The sequence below is a fragment of the Aulonocara stuartgranti genome (genome assembly GCF_965226115.1).
Source record: "Aulonocara stuartgranti genome assembly, chromosome: 6".
Taxonomy (NCBI): domain Eukaryota; kingdom Metazoa; phylum Chordata; class Actinopteri; order Cichliformes; family Cichlidae; genus Aulonocara; species Aulonocara stuartgranti.
In genome coordinates, this window is record NC_138944.1 from 30,505,802 (window position 1) to 30,518,060 (window position 12,259).

Genomic DNA, 12,259 nt, shown 5'->3' on the forward strand with positions numbered 1-12,259 from the left:
TGAGTATGAATATGATAACTTATCAAATAAATCAAATCTCCACCCAATTTTATGTTCTCAGAGAATATTGAAATGAAAGAGATGTCAATATATTATTTTGTCTCAAACTGAGTACACTGAAACACACACACACAAAAAAAAAAAGTTACCTCCAGTGCTATTCCACTATAGTTACTTCAAAAAATAAAATAAATAAATAAAAATAACAGCCTGCCATGAATGGAAGAGCAGCACACAAGGGAAGGATTAAAAATTATTTACACAGACTTTATTATGATATTTGGTACAAAGTTTAAAATACAAATGCATCCTAAAATCCATTTTGGCACTTCATTTTAAAGGAACTGTAATGATTTGTGATAGAGAAGCCACAACCGTCACAGAGCCGCAGTACATCTGAAACATCCTGGAACGAACCGTGAGCCTGAGTGAGTCTATTTCCCTTGGAAAGATGATCACCGGTGTAAATGTAAACAATCGTGGAGCACACAAACAGAAATGATGGTGCTGATGACATTCAGTCTCAGCATCATTTGTGGATTTTATTTCGTGCAAGAGGAGGGGGAAAAAAAAAAAAAAAAAAAAAAGATGAGCACCTCAACTGCTGAGCACCAATCACACTAAAGCATCCTGATGAGGTCACAATGGTGATAAATGTGGTGGTTGAGCCACGTGGCTCTGAAACAAAGTGATCCGGTCCAGCAGTGTTAATGGGATATCTCTGATGACTGAGGGTAGGTCTTCGTGTTGTAACGGATAGATGACCACACTGAGTGCCGGGCGCTCTGCTGAGAACCTTAAGAAGGAAAAAAAAAAGCCAGAAAATACACAAAACGAGTGAAAAGACCCCACAGGTAAAACTTTCGACAGAATATGCCCCCTAGCTTTAAATACATGAACACAGTCACCAACCTGTCCAGCAGAGCTTTCTGCAGCGTGCGACACATCACTAAGGTGCCACCCATGAACATGTGGCACATGACGACATGGCAGCACCGCTCCATGAAAGTTTCTGTGGCTGATGGGTCAAAAGTGCCACAGCGTGAAATAAGGCAGACGCGCTGCAGTCGGGAGCAGCAGGACAAAGCCTCGAAGAACGACGCATTCGCATTCAGGTAGGGCTGCTCCAACCTAAGAAACAGATGCACGTGGTTAGTTATGCATCCATCCATCTTCATCCGCTTTATCCGGGGCCGGGTCGCAGGGGAAGCAGCCTAAGCAGAGAAGCCCAGACCTCCCTCTCGCGAGCCACCTCCTCTAGCTTATCCGGGGGAACACCAAGGCGTTCCCAGGCCAGCCGAGAAATAATCTCTCCAGCGTGTCCTGGGTCTGCCCCGGGGCCTCCTCCTTGTGGGACATGCCCGGAACACCTCACCCAGGAGGCGCCCAGGAGGCATCCTTGTCAGATGCCCGAACCACTTCAGCCGACTCCTTTCGATGTGGAGGAGCAGCGGCTCTACTCTCCCAGATGGCTGAACGTCTCACCCCATCTCTAAGGGAGAGGCCAGCCACCCTTCGGAGGAAGCTCATTTCTGCCGCTTGTATCCGCGATCTCGTTCTTTCGGTCACTACCCACAGCTCATGGCCATAGGTGAGGGTAGGGACGTAGATCGACCGGTAAATTGAGGGCTTCGCTTTTATACTCAGCTCTCGCTTCACCATGATGGACCGGTGCAGCGTCCGCAGCACTGCGCCAATCCGTCTGTCGATCTCCGGCTCCCTTCTCCCAACACTCACGAACAAGACCCCGAGATACTTGAACTCCTCCACTTGGGGCAGGAACTCCTCCCCGACCCGGAGTGGGCACCCCACCCCTTTTCGGCTGAGACCCAGGCCTCAGATGTGGAGGTGCTGATCCTCATTCCCGCTGCTTCACACTCGGCTGCGAACCGTTCCAGTGCGAGCTGGAGGCCCTCACCCGATGAAGCCAACAGAACCACATCATCCGCAAAAATCAGAGATGAGATTCTGAGGCCACCAAAGTGAAAGCCCTCCGCCACTTGGCTGCACCTAGAAATCCTGTCCATAAAAATTATGAACAGAACCGGAGACAAAGGGCAGCCCTGGCGGAGCCCATCACCCACCGGGAACGAGTCAGACTTATTGCTGGCAATGCGAACCAAGCTCTTGCAACGGTTGTATAGGGATCGAATGGCCCGTAGCAATGGGCCAGACACCCCATACTCCCGCAGCACCTCCCACAGGACACCCTGAGGGACACGGTCGAATGCCTTCTCCAAGTCCACAAAACGCATGTAGACTGGTTGGGCAAACTCCCATGCGCCCTCAAGTATCCTTGAGAGGATAAAGAGCTGGTTGGTTATATAAAGACAAAAATCTGAACAGACATGTCTTCAGTCAGAATTAAAAGTAGAAACAGTCTGAGATTTGTCCCAGTTCAGAGTAAAATAAAGAGCAGGAGTGGGGAACTCCAGGCCTTGAGGGCCGGTGTCCTGCAGATTTTAGATCTCACCCTGGGTCAACACACCTGAATCAAATGATTAGTTCATTACCAGACCTCTGGAGAAATTCAACACATGTTAAGGAGGCAAGTTAGCCATTTGAATCAGCTGTTTTGGATCAAGGACACATCTAAAACCTGCAGGACGCTGGCCCTTGAGGCCTGGAGTTGCCCACCCCTGATATAGACCAATTGGACAACTGGAAAGTGAAAATCCTATTTGTTTAAAAGCCTCTCAAAACCAAAACATAATTCACAAATTACACTTTACAGGTAATTAACATTAAATGCTTTGATTGAAGAGAGTCAAGGGCAGGTCAATTTGGTCAACTTTAAAATGTTGGGCAAATTTTATTTCCTTAATGTTTTTTTTCTCCAAATTAACAGAAAAAAACTGAGCCAACTGTCTGCTGGACAGTCATACAGGTTAGTGCTTCTTAGATGAGATCCTCTCATTTGCATATATGAACCTAACAGTCTATAGGGGGCAAAAAGAAAGATAAATACGAATAATATTTAAGTGATGTTAATGTTCTTGCTTCAGGTGTATGAAATCAGACAGTTTTAAAGCACATTTTCATACTATGAGCATACTTCATACTATTATATAAACAAAGCGAACACAAAGTCATCTTCTTACCTGAGCTCCTGTAGCTGCGTGCACTGTTTAAGTGTGTCCAGCAAGGCAGCGGTGTAGTTCATGGTTTTCAGCGAACCCAGATTGGCGAGGGATAATACTCGCAGGTCTCTGCACTGCTTTGCCAGCTGTACCAGTCCCGTTCCCCTAAGAACTCCAGGAAGACCAGCCAGAGTCAGGCGACGCAATTGAGGCAAAGCCTCAAGCACCGCCAAATGTGCGTCTCCAATTCCTCGTGCCCAAGCGCACATGCCACGAGGCTCCACGCTTGCACGAGTGCACGGCTCAAGCCGAGGCAGTGTGGAAGCAAAGCCTGGACCGATAAGCTCAAAGGTCTCTAAAAAAAGGCAGCCAGCTAACAGCAAAGCGAGCCCCGATGTGCTGTCCCCTGACACAGAGGACTCTGAGGCAGGCTTGTAATTCTGGAGGCCCACACGAGGAACCTTCTTCAATCCCTGGAAAAGCGGAGAGAGATGAGTGTTCTGCATTTGCGTGTGATTTGTATTTAAACCGTCTGACAGGGCGCAGGCAGGGAGAGTGAGAGACAGCAGGTGTCTGAATTTGGCCAAGCTGGCACACAGGTGGGTTTCCCCTTCCAGCCCAGGTGAGTTTTCATGATGATAATGTGTGTGCATCAAGTTTAGGTATTTAATGTTGGAACAGCTGTCTGCCAGCTGGCTCATTGTCCCAGCAGCCAGCTGATCTTCCACAATCCTGCACTCCGAGTAAGGAACGTGGTTGATCCCGCTCAGATTCAGACTAACCAGCTGCGTGGCGTCTCTTACACCACTGTTCAACAGCGACTGGAACACCTGTGGCCACAATGCCGGGCATCGGCTGAAGCTAAGGTGTTTGGGGCTGTTTCCTTCCAGAGCTTGCTTGAGCGATGCAGAGTCCAGCCATGACCGAGGGAGCTGCAGGGCAACCAGGTCGCCCCGCTCACCCAAGCTCTGAGCCACTGAGGGAGCAGCAGGCCAGGGAGCCGGGTTTGGGCCGGGGATGGACACAAGGAAAACTCTGAGATGCTTCGGAACGTTAACGCTGAACACTGCCAGGTATAGGAGGAGCAGGGTCTGGTTTACCTAAGAACATGACAACACAAGCGCGTTAATTAAAGCCCATATAGGAACAGGTTTCATGGACATAAGCCCCAACACACTCACCTCTCCTGGAGCCAGCCTGGCAGTGAACTCCTCAAGCTGTTTGTAATGTGGCACGCTGCTCTGACCGACCATTAACTGACAGCAAACGCCGACACCCTCTTTGGTCACATCTGGGATGTCAAACTGCAACATCAGCCTACGGTGCAACGACAAGCAAATGCACACAACACTGTATCATTTAAATATCATACATTTTTGTTTTTTAAGCCAAAGACACAGCTGTCACATAATTTACAAATGACAGCCATTTTATAGGCTATTTATAGATTTTTTTAATTAGACATGTTCCCTCGTTATGTCATGAAAATTAAGCAGATCAAAGAAAAATCAAAGTAAACCTATCAGAGAGTGGCTGGATTAAAGGACTGGCAGAAAACCTCAAGGAAACGCAGTATGGTGGTCCAGAGAGCCAAAACCTATAAAAACTGACATTGTCCAAATATTTCTAGACTTTGAAGAGGGCCGCTCCTAAGCATTTGAAAGGGGTTTAGGGAGGGAAGGGATCAAAAAACACAGTTGGGTCAGGGCCAACATCCTTACTTGCGGAGTTGGGCACAGCATGGCACTACACCGTAGCTTGGTGTCAACAGCATCTGCCTAAGCTCTGACAGGCGGCTCAGTGCATCCACTGCCTCTGAGCTGAGCTGAGCAGAGTTGAAACCTGGTGCCACGTCAAAAGCGAGGGATTTGAGGAAAGCGAGGGAGGAGAGGAGACGGGACAGGCGAAGTGAAGTGATGCGACAACCGGTGACATCTAGGTGCGTCACTCCTCTGCAGCGTGCGATGTGCTCCATGGTGGAGCCAGATAGCCAGTAGCAGCCATTCAGGCTCAGAGACTGCACATGATTGGCCAGCTGCTTTAGTATGCGTCGAACCAATGCGTCATCAGCCTGGAGAGAAATAAAGAACAGAGTCTATTTAATGTTTCATTAGAATACAACTTGCTGTTACAGAGGCATTTTCTTTTTTTAAATACATGGAAAGTTGTACACATACATGAACTTGAATATTGCAGTAAGTTACCCAATAATCCTCAGACAGGCTGACATGTGTGAGCAGGGTCTTGTCATGGCACAGCGTGTTAAGCTTCTGGCAGACATTTGCCACATTCAGCAGCAGGTCACACACTGGAATATGGCGCAGGATGCATAGCAGGATTTCATCAGACAAATCTGACATCCCCACGGACGAAGAAGACAAGGTATCCTCATCGCACACAGCCTGAACCAGACAGCACACAGTGTCAGTGACAGGCGCTTTTAGGCCATTTGGAGAATATTAGAAAATTAGTCAATTAAATTCCTCTAGAAGGAATTTAATTGACAATATAATTTATACCATGACAGTATTATTTTATGTAGCTGTTGTACAGCTCTCCTTTTAATGTGTCCTGTTTTATTGTCATTTTTGTACGTTTTTTTTTTTAAACATTAATATCAGGTATGTGTTAAGTATTCAATTTACTCGATCAGAAACAATCATTTCTCCATGGTTTATCTTTATTCATGAAGTATGACCCCCACTATAGCTGAAGCATTATTTAGCAGAAACAAAATAAAAATGAAACATTTTTAATAGAAAATGGCAATAGTGGTCCCTGTGCTCCAGGTTATTTTTTTATTTGATAATACCACTTCGGGACAATACAACCTTTTAATGGTTTTAGTACCAGGGCGTTTGAGCTTAGCAGGTTTTCTCGATAAAACAAAACAAAACAAACAAACCCACACGCGTACACACCAAAACGCACTTATTTCCAACACACTGCCGACGCCGGTAAACCAAACTCGGGATTAAAAAAATAATTGTGTAAAGTGTTTGGAGCATAACCTTACCTGACCGGCGTTAACATTTTGTCGCTAACGTTACTTTGAGCTGACCTGCTCAGCAGCACCGCTAACTAACTGTGAATGCCGTCTTCACCAACCTGTAAAATCTGGTAATCCATGCCGTCTGAAACTCCGCACACATCCCCACTCATGTTTTTAAAAAAGGCTCATCCACCCAGCTGGAGCTTCATGTTCCGTGAATCTGCTGCGTGAAACCACAGGCGGCTGAACGTTTGTGTTACCGTTAGCTGCACGGACGATATATGCTGTCGCACGTGTCGGACATCTTTTTGCGACGGACACACTTCCTGCTGGTTCAATTTACACAATAAAATACAAATTATTTTGTAAAAGTTATTAAATAAAGTTTGGTATTTTTTTTTATAGATGCTATTAGATAGATATAAAAAAATATACAGGGCGATAACAGAGCTGTCTTCTTTTGCTGGCTGCTCCCTTTAGGGGTCACTACAGTGAATCAGGGCCAATGTCCTTCAGGTTTTAGATGTGTCCTTGATCCAACACAGCTGATTTAAATGGCTAAATGACCTCCTCAACATGTCATGAAGTTCTCCAGAGGCATGGTAATGAACTAATCATTTGATTCAGGTGTGTTGACCCAGGGTGAGATCTAAAACCTGCAGGACACCGGCCCTCAAGGCCTGGAGTTGCCCACCACTGCCCTAGAGGTAACATATACCAGACGAGACAGCAGGATCTTGCTGTCCACAGTATCAAAGGCAGCAAACAGGTTTAGAAGAACTAAAATGGCAGGGCTGCCAGAGTCAGCAGTTAAAAGCAGATCATTAAGAACTCTCAAAAAAGCCATCTCTGTAATGTGACCTGACACTGACTGAAACTTTCCCCACATACTCTGTTTGCTTAAAAACATTTTTTTCCAAGGACCTTAGACAGAAATGGTAATTTAGAAATAGGTCTGTAGTTAGAAAAAACAGCAGGGTCCAGGTTCTTCTTTTTAATAAGAGGCTGCACAACAGCATGTTTAAAGGCAGCTGGAATACAACCAGATGTAAGGGAACTGTTTATGAGAGGAATAGCTGGTTCCACTGAATCAAAAGCCTCTCGAGAAGACAGTCTGAGGGAGAATTCAAAAGTCTCATATGCTAAACCAGTCACAAATCACCAGTCACCAGTCCTGTTTTCATACATGCCCCACCCTCACATATTACTTCTCCTGCACTCCTGACTTTGGCATGCAGACTGATAAGAGAGTTATGCAGGATTTATTGAATATTCACAAATCTAAAGTATTGGTAAGACAAATGTATGCCAGCTTTAGTGTTAAACAGAAAGATAGTAAAGTTTCAGTGCAGCAGTCTTTATATTTCCTAATGTATAGAACTATATAACATCTTATATATTTTCTAAAGTCATTAATGTAAAAAAAGCTGATTATTGTTTCCCATAATCAGTTATTCACATGATGGCACTATAAAGAAAATTTTTGTAGTAAAGTTATACTCCTCAAAATCCATCTTCAGTATTTAGCCTGCCATGAAGGCTGATGACTGTAAAATTTGCTGTTTAACTCTTGACAGCAGTCAGACTGAAATGTGTGTTAAATTCTTTTTTTTTTTTTTTTTAAACTGATTAAAGAAAAATCTTCAGAAAAGAATCTACAGAATTCACATAATACAGTGTTTGGATGGAGGCTTTGATGCATCAGTGTTTGTTGCATGTGCAGCACCTTATACTGACATGCAAACAGTAGCCAAATGGGCTCCAGCCATCAATGCCATTCACGCCAAATGCTTATCCCATTTCTTAATTTAGACATCCTTGATTCCTTTCCTCACATGACCCCCCAAGTCCTTCCTACGAGCTGCAAGCTGAAGTGTTGTTAAGACAAAAGCAGGCTTTGGTTCTTGGATTTGTCATTTAAGACACTATTGTTTCAGTCATATTTTTGCCAAGATTAACATGAGACAGGTGTAGCTTATTGTTACAGCACACAACTACATTTATGACACTGAAGTCACAAGTGTTGCCCCTGAAATTAAGGGTGCAGAGTTCATCTTTTATTAAATTTTAATGTGCAAACTGAACCTACTATCCACTATGGTTTAACTTCCAGGTGTCACACTTCTTGACTTTTGCCATTTATACCAGCAAAGCCTCTGTCTCTTCCAGATGCATTTTACTAAGTCTTACATAAGCTGAAACAACTTTCCCAGAGTGCAGTTTGAGGCCAAATGATGAATAGGTTACTTTGATGCATTCAACATAAAGACAAAATCAGACTTGAGTCAGACATGTGCGCTTTATTGGGTTGTTGTGTACACCAGAGGCTTAAAGCCCTATGCACAAACCTTCATACACCTCAATACAAGGTACAAGCCTTGTCTTTTGCATGATGACAAAAACAAACTGGACCAAGTATCATTTAAGGCTGAAAGTACAAAAACAAAACAAGTTTCAGATTACATAATTTACATATTAAGCAATACTACAGTTCTGATGGGCAGCGAGCCCACCAGAGAATAAACCTTCATAGAGGCAAATAAGGTGGTGAACAAAGACAACTGGAATGACCTACACAAACACGACAATGGATATCATGTTTCTCACACATTCACACCGCCTGGGATGCTCCGTACTTCCTGCAGAGTTTCTCCCCATCAGGGGGCATGGTGCCATAGCCAGAGTGATGAGGGAAAATGGAAGAGGTGTAGGCTCAGCATACACCAGTGTGGTGGTGTAGGCATGTATGCTGAGCTAGTTTGGGTTTGTAGCAGTGTGTTTTGGTGGGGGTGGGGACAGTCTGTTTAGAAGCACTTTCTGTGGACGATGCTGGGGCCGGACTCATCGTACTCCTGCTTGCTGATCCACATCTGCTGGAAGGTGGACAGAGAAGCCAGGATGGAGCCTCCAATCCATACAGAGTACTTCCTCTCTGGGGGAGCAATAATCTGCAAGGGCAGAAGTAGAGTTGTCAGCAATGAATACAGTCCATTTATTATAAACTTATAATAAAACAGACAGAACAAGAATTTTACCTTGATCTTCATGGTGGTGGGTGCCAGTGAAGTGATCTCCTTCTGCATGCGGTCAGCAATGCCAGGGTACATGGTGGTACCTCCAGACAGCACAGTGTTGGCGTACAGGTCCTTACGGATGTCAACGTCACACTTCATGATGCTGTTAAAGGTAGTTTCATGGATACCACAAGACTCCATACCTGTGGAGAGTTGGAAAATTAGGGGTTAAGGTTAGCCTTGCTAAGGACTACTTTTTACAAATCACAGAAATCTGTCTTAAAGCTGATGCTGCTTACCAAGGAATGAGGGCTGGAAGAGAGCCTCTGGGCAACGGAACCTCTCATTCCCAATAGTGATGACCTGTCCATCAGGCAGCTCATAGCTCTTCTCCAGGGATGAAGAAGAGGCAGCAGTTCCCATCTCCTGCTCAAAGTCCAGGGCAACATAGCACAGCTTCTCCTTGATGTCACGCACAATCTCACGCTCAGCTGTGAGACAAGAAAACATTACAGTTAAGATAAGAAAACCCTGAAAGCCTCACATCATGTCTCAAAAACCATCCTCATGCTCACCTGTGGTAGTGAAGCTGTAGCCCCTCTCAGTCAGGATTTTCATGAGGTAGTCTGTGAGGTCCCTGCCAGCCAGGTCCAACCTGAGGATGGCATGGGGCAGAGCGTAGCCTTCATAGATGGGCACAGTGTGGGTCACACCATCACCTGAGTCCATGACAATACCAGTGGTACGACCAGAGGCGTACAGGGACAGCACTGCCTGGATGGCCACATACATGGCAGGAGTGTTGAAGGTCTCAAACATGATCTGCAAGAACAGCAGGAGAAAAGAGATGATCAGTGAAACTAAAAGCCAAAGTACTCTGAAATAAGTTTCTGTGTTAGTTCAATTGTACAGAAAGAACAGCACACTGGGTTGAGTATTATGCCAACTACAATAGAAAACTGCTTTGTTACACTGACTCTAAAAGTTAAAGTGCAGCAAACTGCTCTATTATCATCCATTGCTTCATGCAGACACCCGTGTAGTTAAACACAAGTCTCAGTCTAATTTATAAACAGCAGTGCCCATGCTGCAGCTCATTCCTGATGCATCACAGTGCAGAGATAGAAACCTGAAGCATCTGCAGAGCTGAAAAGATCAGTCGAGGGCAGAGGAAACCTGGAGGGTTGAAGGAGGATGAGGAAAGACAGATTGAGCAGGGGAAGAAACACCCGAGTGGCAACATAGTTTCCTGTTGTTGGGCACTGCAGCTCAACAGTTTCCTGACTTAGGGGGAAGTTCGTCAAGGTGTCAGCTCTTGTTACCTGCGTCATCTTTTCCCTGTTGGCCTTGGGGTTCAGGGGGGCCTCTGTGAGCAAGACTGGATGCTCCTCAGGGGCAACTCTCAGCTCATTGTAGAAGGTGTGATGCCAGATCTTCTCCATGTCATCCCAGTTGGTGACAATTCCGTGCTCAATGGGGTACTTGAGGGTCAGGATTCCTCTTTTGCTCTGTGCCTCGTCACCAACATAGCTGTCTTTCTGGCCCATACCAACCATTACACCCTAGGAATGCAAAGAGCAGTGCGATTATGAAAAGGTCAGCAGTTATGAAAAGGTTACAAGGTATGTGAGGTTTATTAAGGAATATGTACCTGATGCCTGGGGCGTCCAACAATGGAGGGGAACACAGCACGTGGAGCATCATCTCCTGCAAAGCCAGCTTTGCACATTCCAGATCCGTTGTCAACAACGAGGGCGGCAATTTCGTCTTCCATTTTCTGTATGAAGTAGTAACAGGAGGAAAGGATTTTTAATCCTAATGTTCAGCAGCAGTGTGCGATACATCTGGCAGACAGCCTGGATGAAGTCTTGCAGTTATTGAGAACGGACGCTGGATGTCGCAGTGGCGCAAGGTTGAGTCCTAATCCAGAGCTGAGAAACAAAGGCAGTTTCTCACTCGGGCTGGCCATGGCCATATAAGGCAAAAGTGAATGCAGCTTAGAGACTGCTGTAGACCGGCCCGGAAGCCGCCCCGCGTGTCGCTAAACCTCAAATGACACCGACAGGCGACCACTCCCTTCACCGAGCTCACCACAACCGTTAACCACACAGAAAACCCTTTAGCAGCTGAACGAACTTCTACAAATCACAGTTAAATCTGATATATCTGAACGTCGTGACTGACGCATTTGCAAGGTTACACGAACAAAAAGCCAACTTCGCACATTTATTTGAAGCAGACGCACCAGGATTTGCACATTAACTGATAGCTGCAGTGACACAGCAAAAACCTTTAATTTCAGAAGCTCTACTTACAAAATTAGTAAAGTCTCTATAAGCCCAATCCATCTAATCTGCATTTGCCTGGTCTGGTGTTTGAATGTTTGAAACCGGAGACACCAGAGCTGCAGACCTGCCACAGTGGATGCTTACATGTAAGCGAGAAGGTCAAGCTTTTTTCCTTTAACACGTAGTCTTGATTTGTCGGACTACAAAGTGATGACAGCATCGAGTGGCAAGGTTATTTCACACCCACTTAAACATAAGCGGCAACATGTCACCACATTTCTAAACCGAACCGTTACATGGTTAAAACTGTGGCGGTCAAAATAATAGGAACACTGTAAAGCCTAGCAAGTGGCTTCAGCTTGAAATGAGAAAACGACTTGGTTCGTAAGCTAAGGAGTGATATATATATAAAAAAGAAAACACTCGCTGTTCAAAATGTTACATTAAAGCGTTAAAATGTGAGGAAGAAACTTCCACCGACATTCCGCAGTTGTCTTACCTGTGTGAGGGAGGGTTTTCGGTGTATGAGAACTGTGACTGAGCGCTACACTCCGGTAGGATGTAGTGTCTGAACTTGACTGCAATGAAGGCCAATAAAGTGGAGGATTTTTATGAGGGCTCGTGCTGCAGCCCCTCTCCATAAAAGGAGAACTTTCCGCACGGCGCCCGCTGATTGGTTCGGCTCCATCCACTGGGTGTGGCGCATGCAGATCATGGTTTGTGCGCTCTGACATAGCAGTGGGGGGACAAGTTCCACTAAACTAACCCATATACCTCCCTAAAAGTTATCAATCCGGGGTCGTTCAGTGTTCAGTAAACCTGCTGATTTTTTAAAACTGTCTGCCATAATGTGATAATAATACATAAGTGGGATACAGACTAGTG

The 12,259-nt window shown here is 45.3% G+C and overlaps 2 protein-coding genes across 3 annotated transcripts; both read right to left on the reverse strand.

The window, feature by feature from the left end:
• Positions 1-246: 246 nt before the first annotated feature.
• Positions 247-6,595, reverse strand: fbxl18 (F-box and leucine-rich repeat protein 18). 2 transcript variants are annotated; one of them, XM_082537247.1, is made up of 8 exons: positions 6,508-6,595; positions 6,189-6,401; positions 5,285-5,482; positions 4,802-5,151; positions 4,262-4,397; positions 3,102-4,180; positions 913-1,131; positions 247-796 (listed from the first exon to the last, which is right to left on the reverse strand). In XM_082537247.1, exons 2-8 carry the CDS (start codon positions 6,240-6,242, stop codon positions 640-642), a joined length of 2,193 nt encoding a protein of 730 aa, XP_082393373.1. In that variant the 5' UTR covers positions 6,243-6,401; positions 6,508-6,595; the 3' UTR covers positions 247-639. The 2 variants fall into 2 exon arrangements, with proteins under 2 accessions (XP_082393373.1, XP_082393374.1); XM_082537248.1 differs by having other exon boundaries at positions 6,189-6,398; positions 6,508-6,584.
• Positions 6,596-8,352: 1,757 nt separating this feature from the next.
• Positions 8,353-11,993, reverse strand: LOC309708748 (actin, cytoplasmic 2). Its single transcript, XM_082537035.1, has 7 exons — positions 11,874-11,993; positions 10,738-10,863; positions 10,409-10,648; positions 9,662-9,908; positions 9,386-9,577; positions 9,108-9,289; positions 8,353-9,020 (listed from the first exon to the last, which is right to left on the reverse strand). The coding sequence occupies exons 2-7, from the start codon at positions 10,858-10,860 to the stop codon at positions 8,877-8,879; spliced, it is 1,128 nt and encodes a 375-aa protein (XP_082393161.1). The 5' UTR covers positions 10,861-10,863; positions 11,874-11,993; the 3' UTR covers positions 8,353-8,876.
• Between the last annotated feature and the right edge of the window lie 266 nt (positions 11,994-12,259).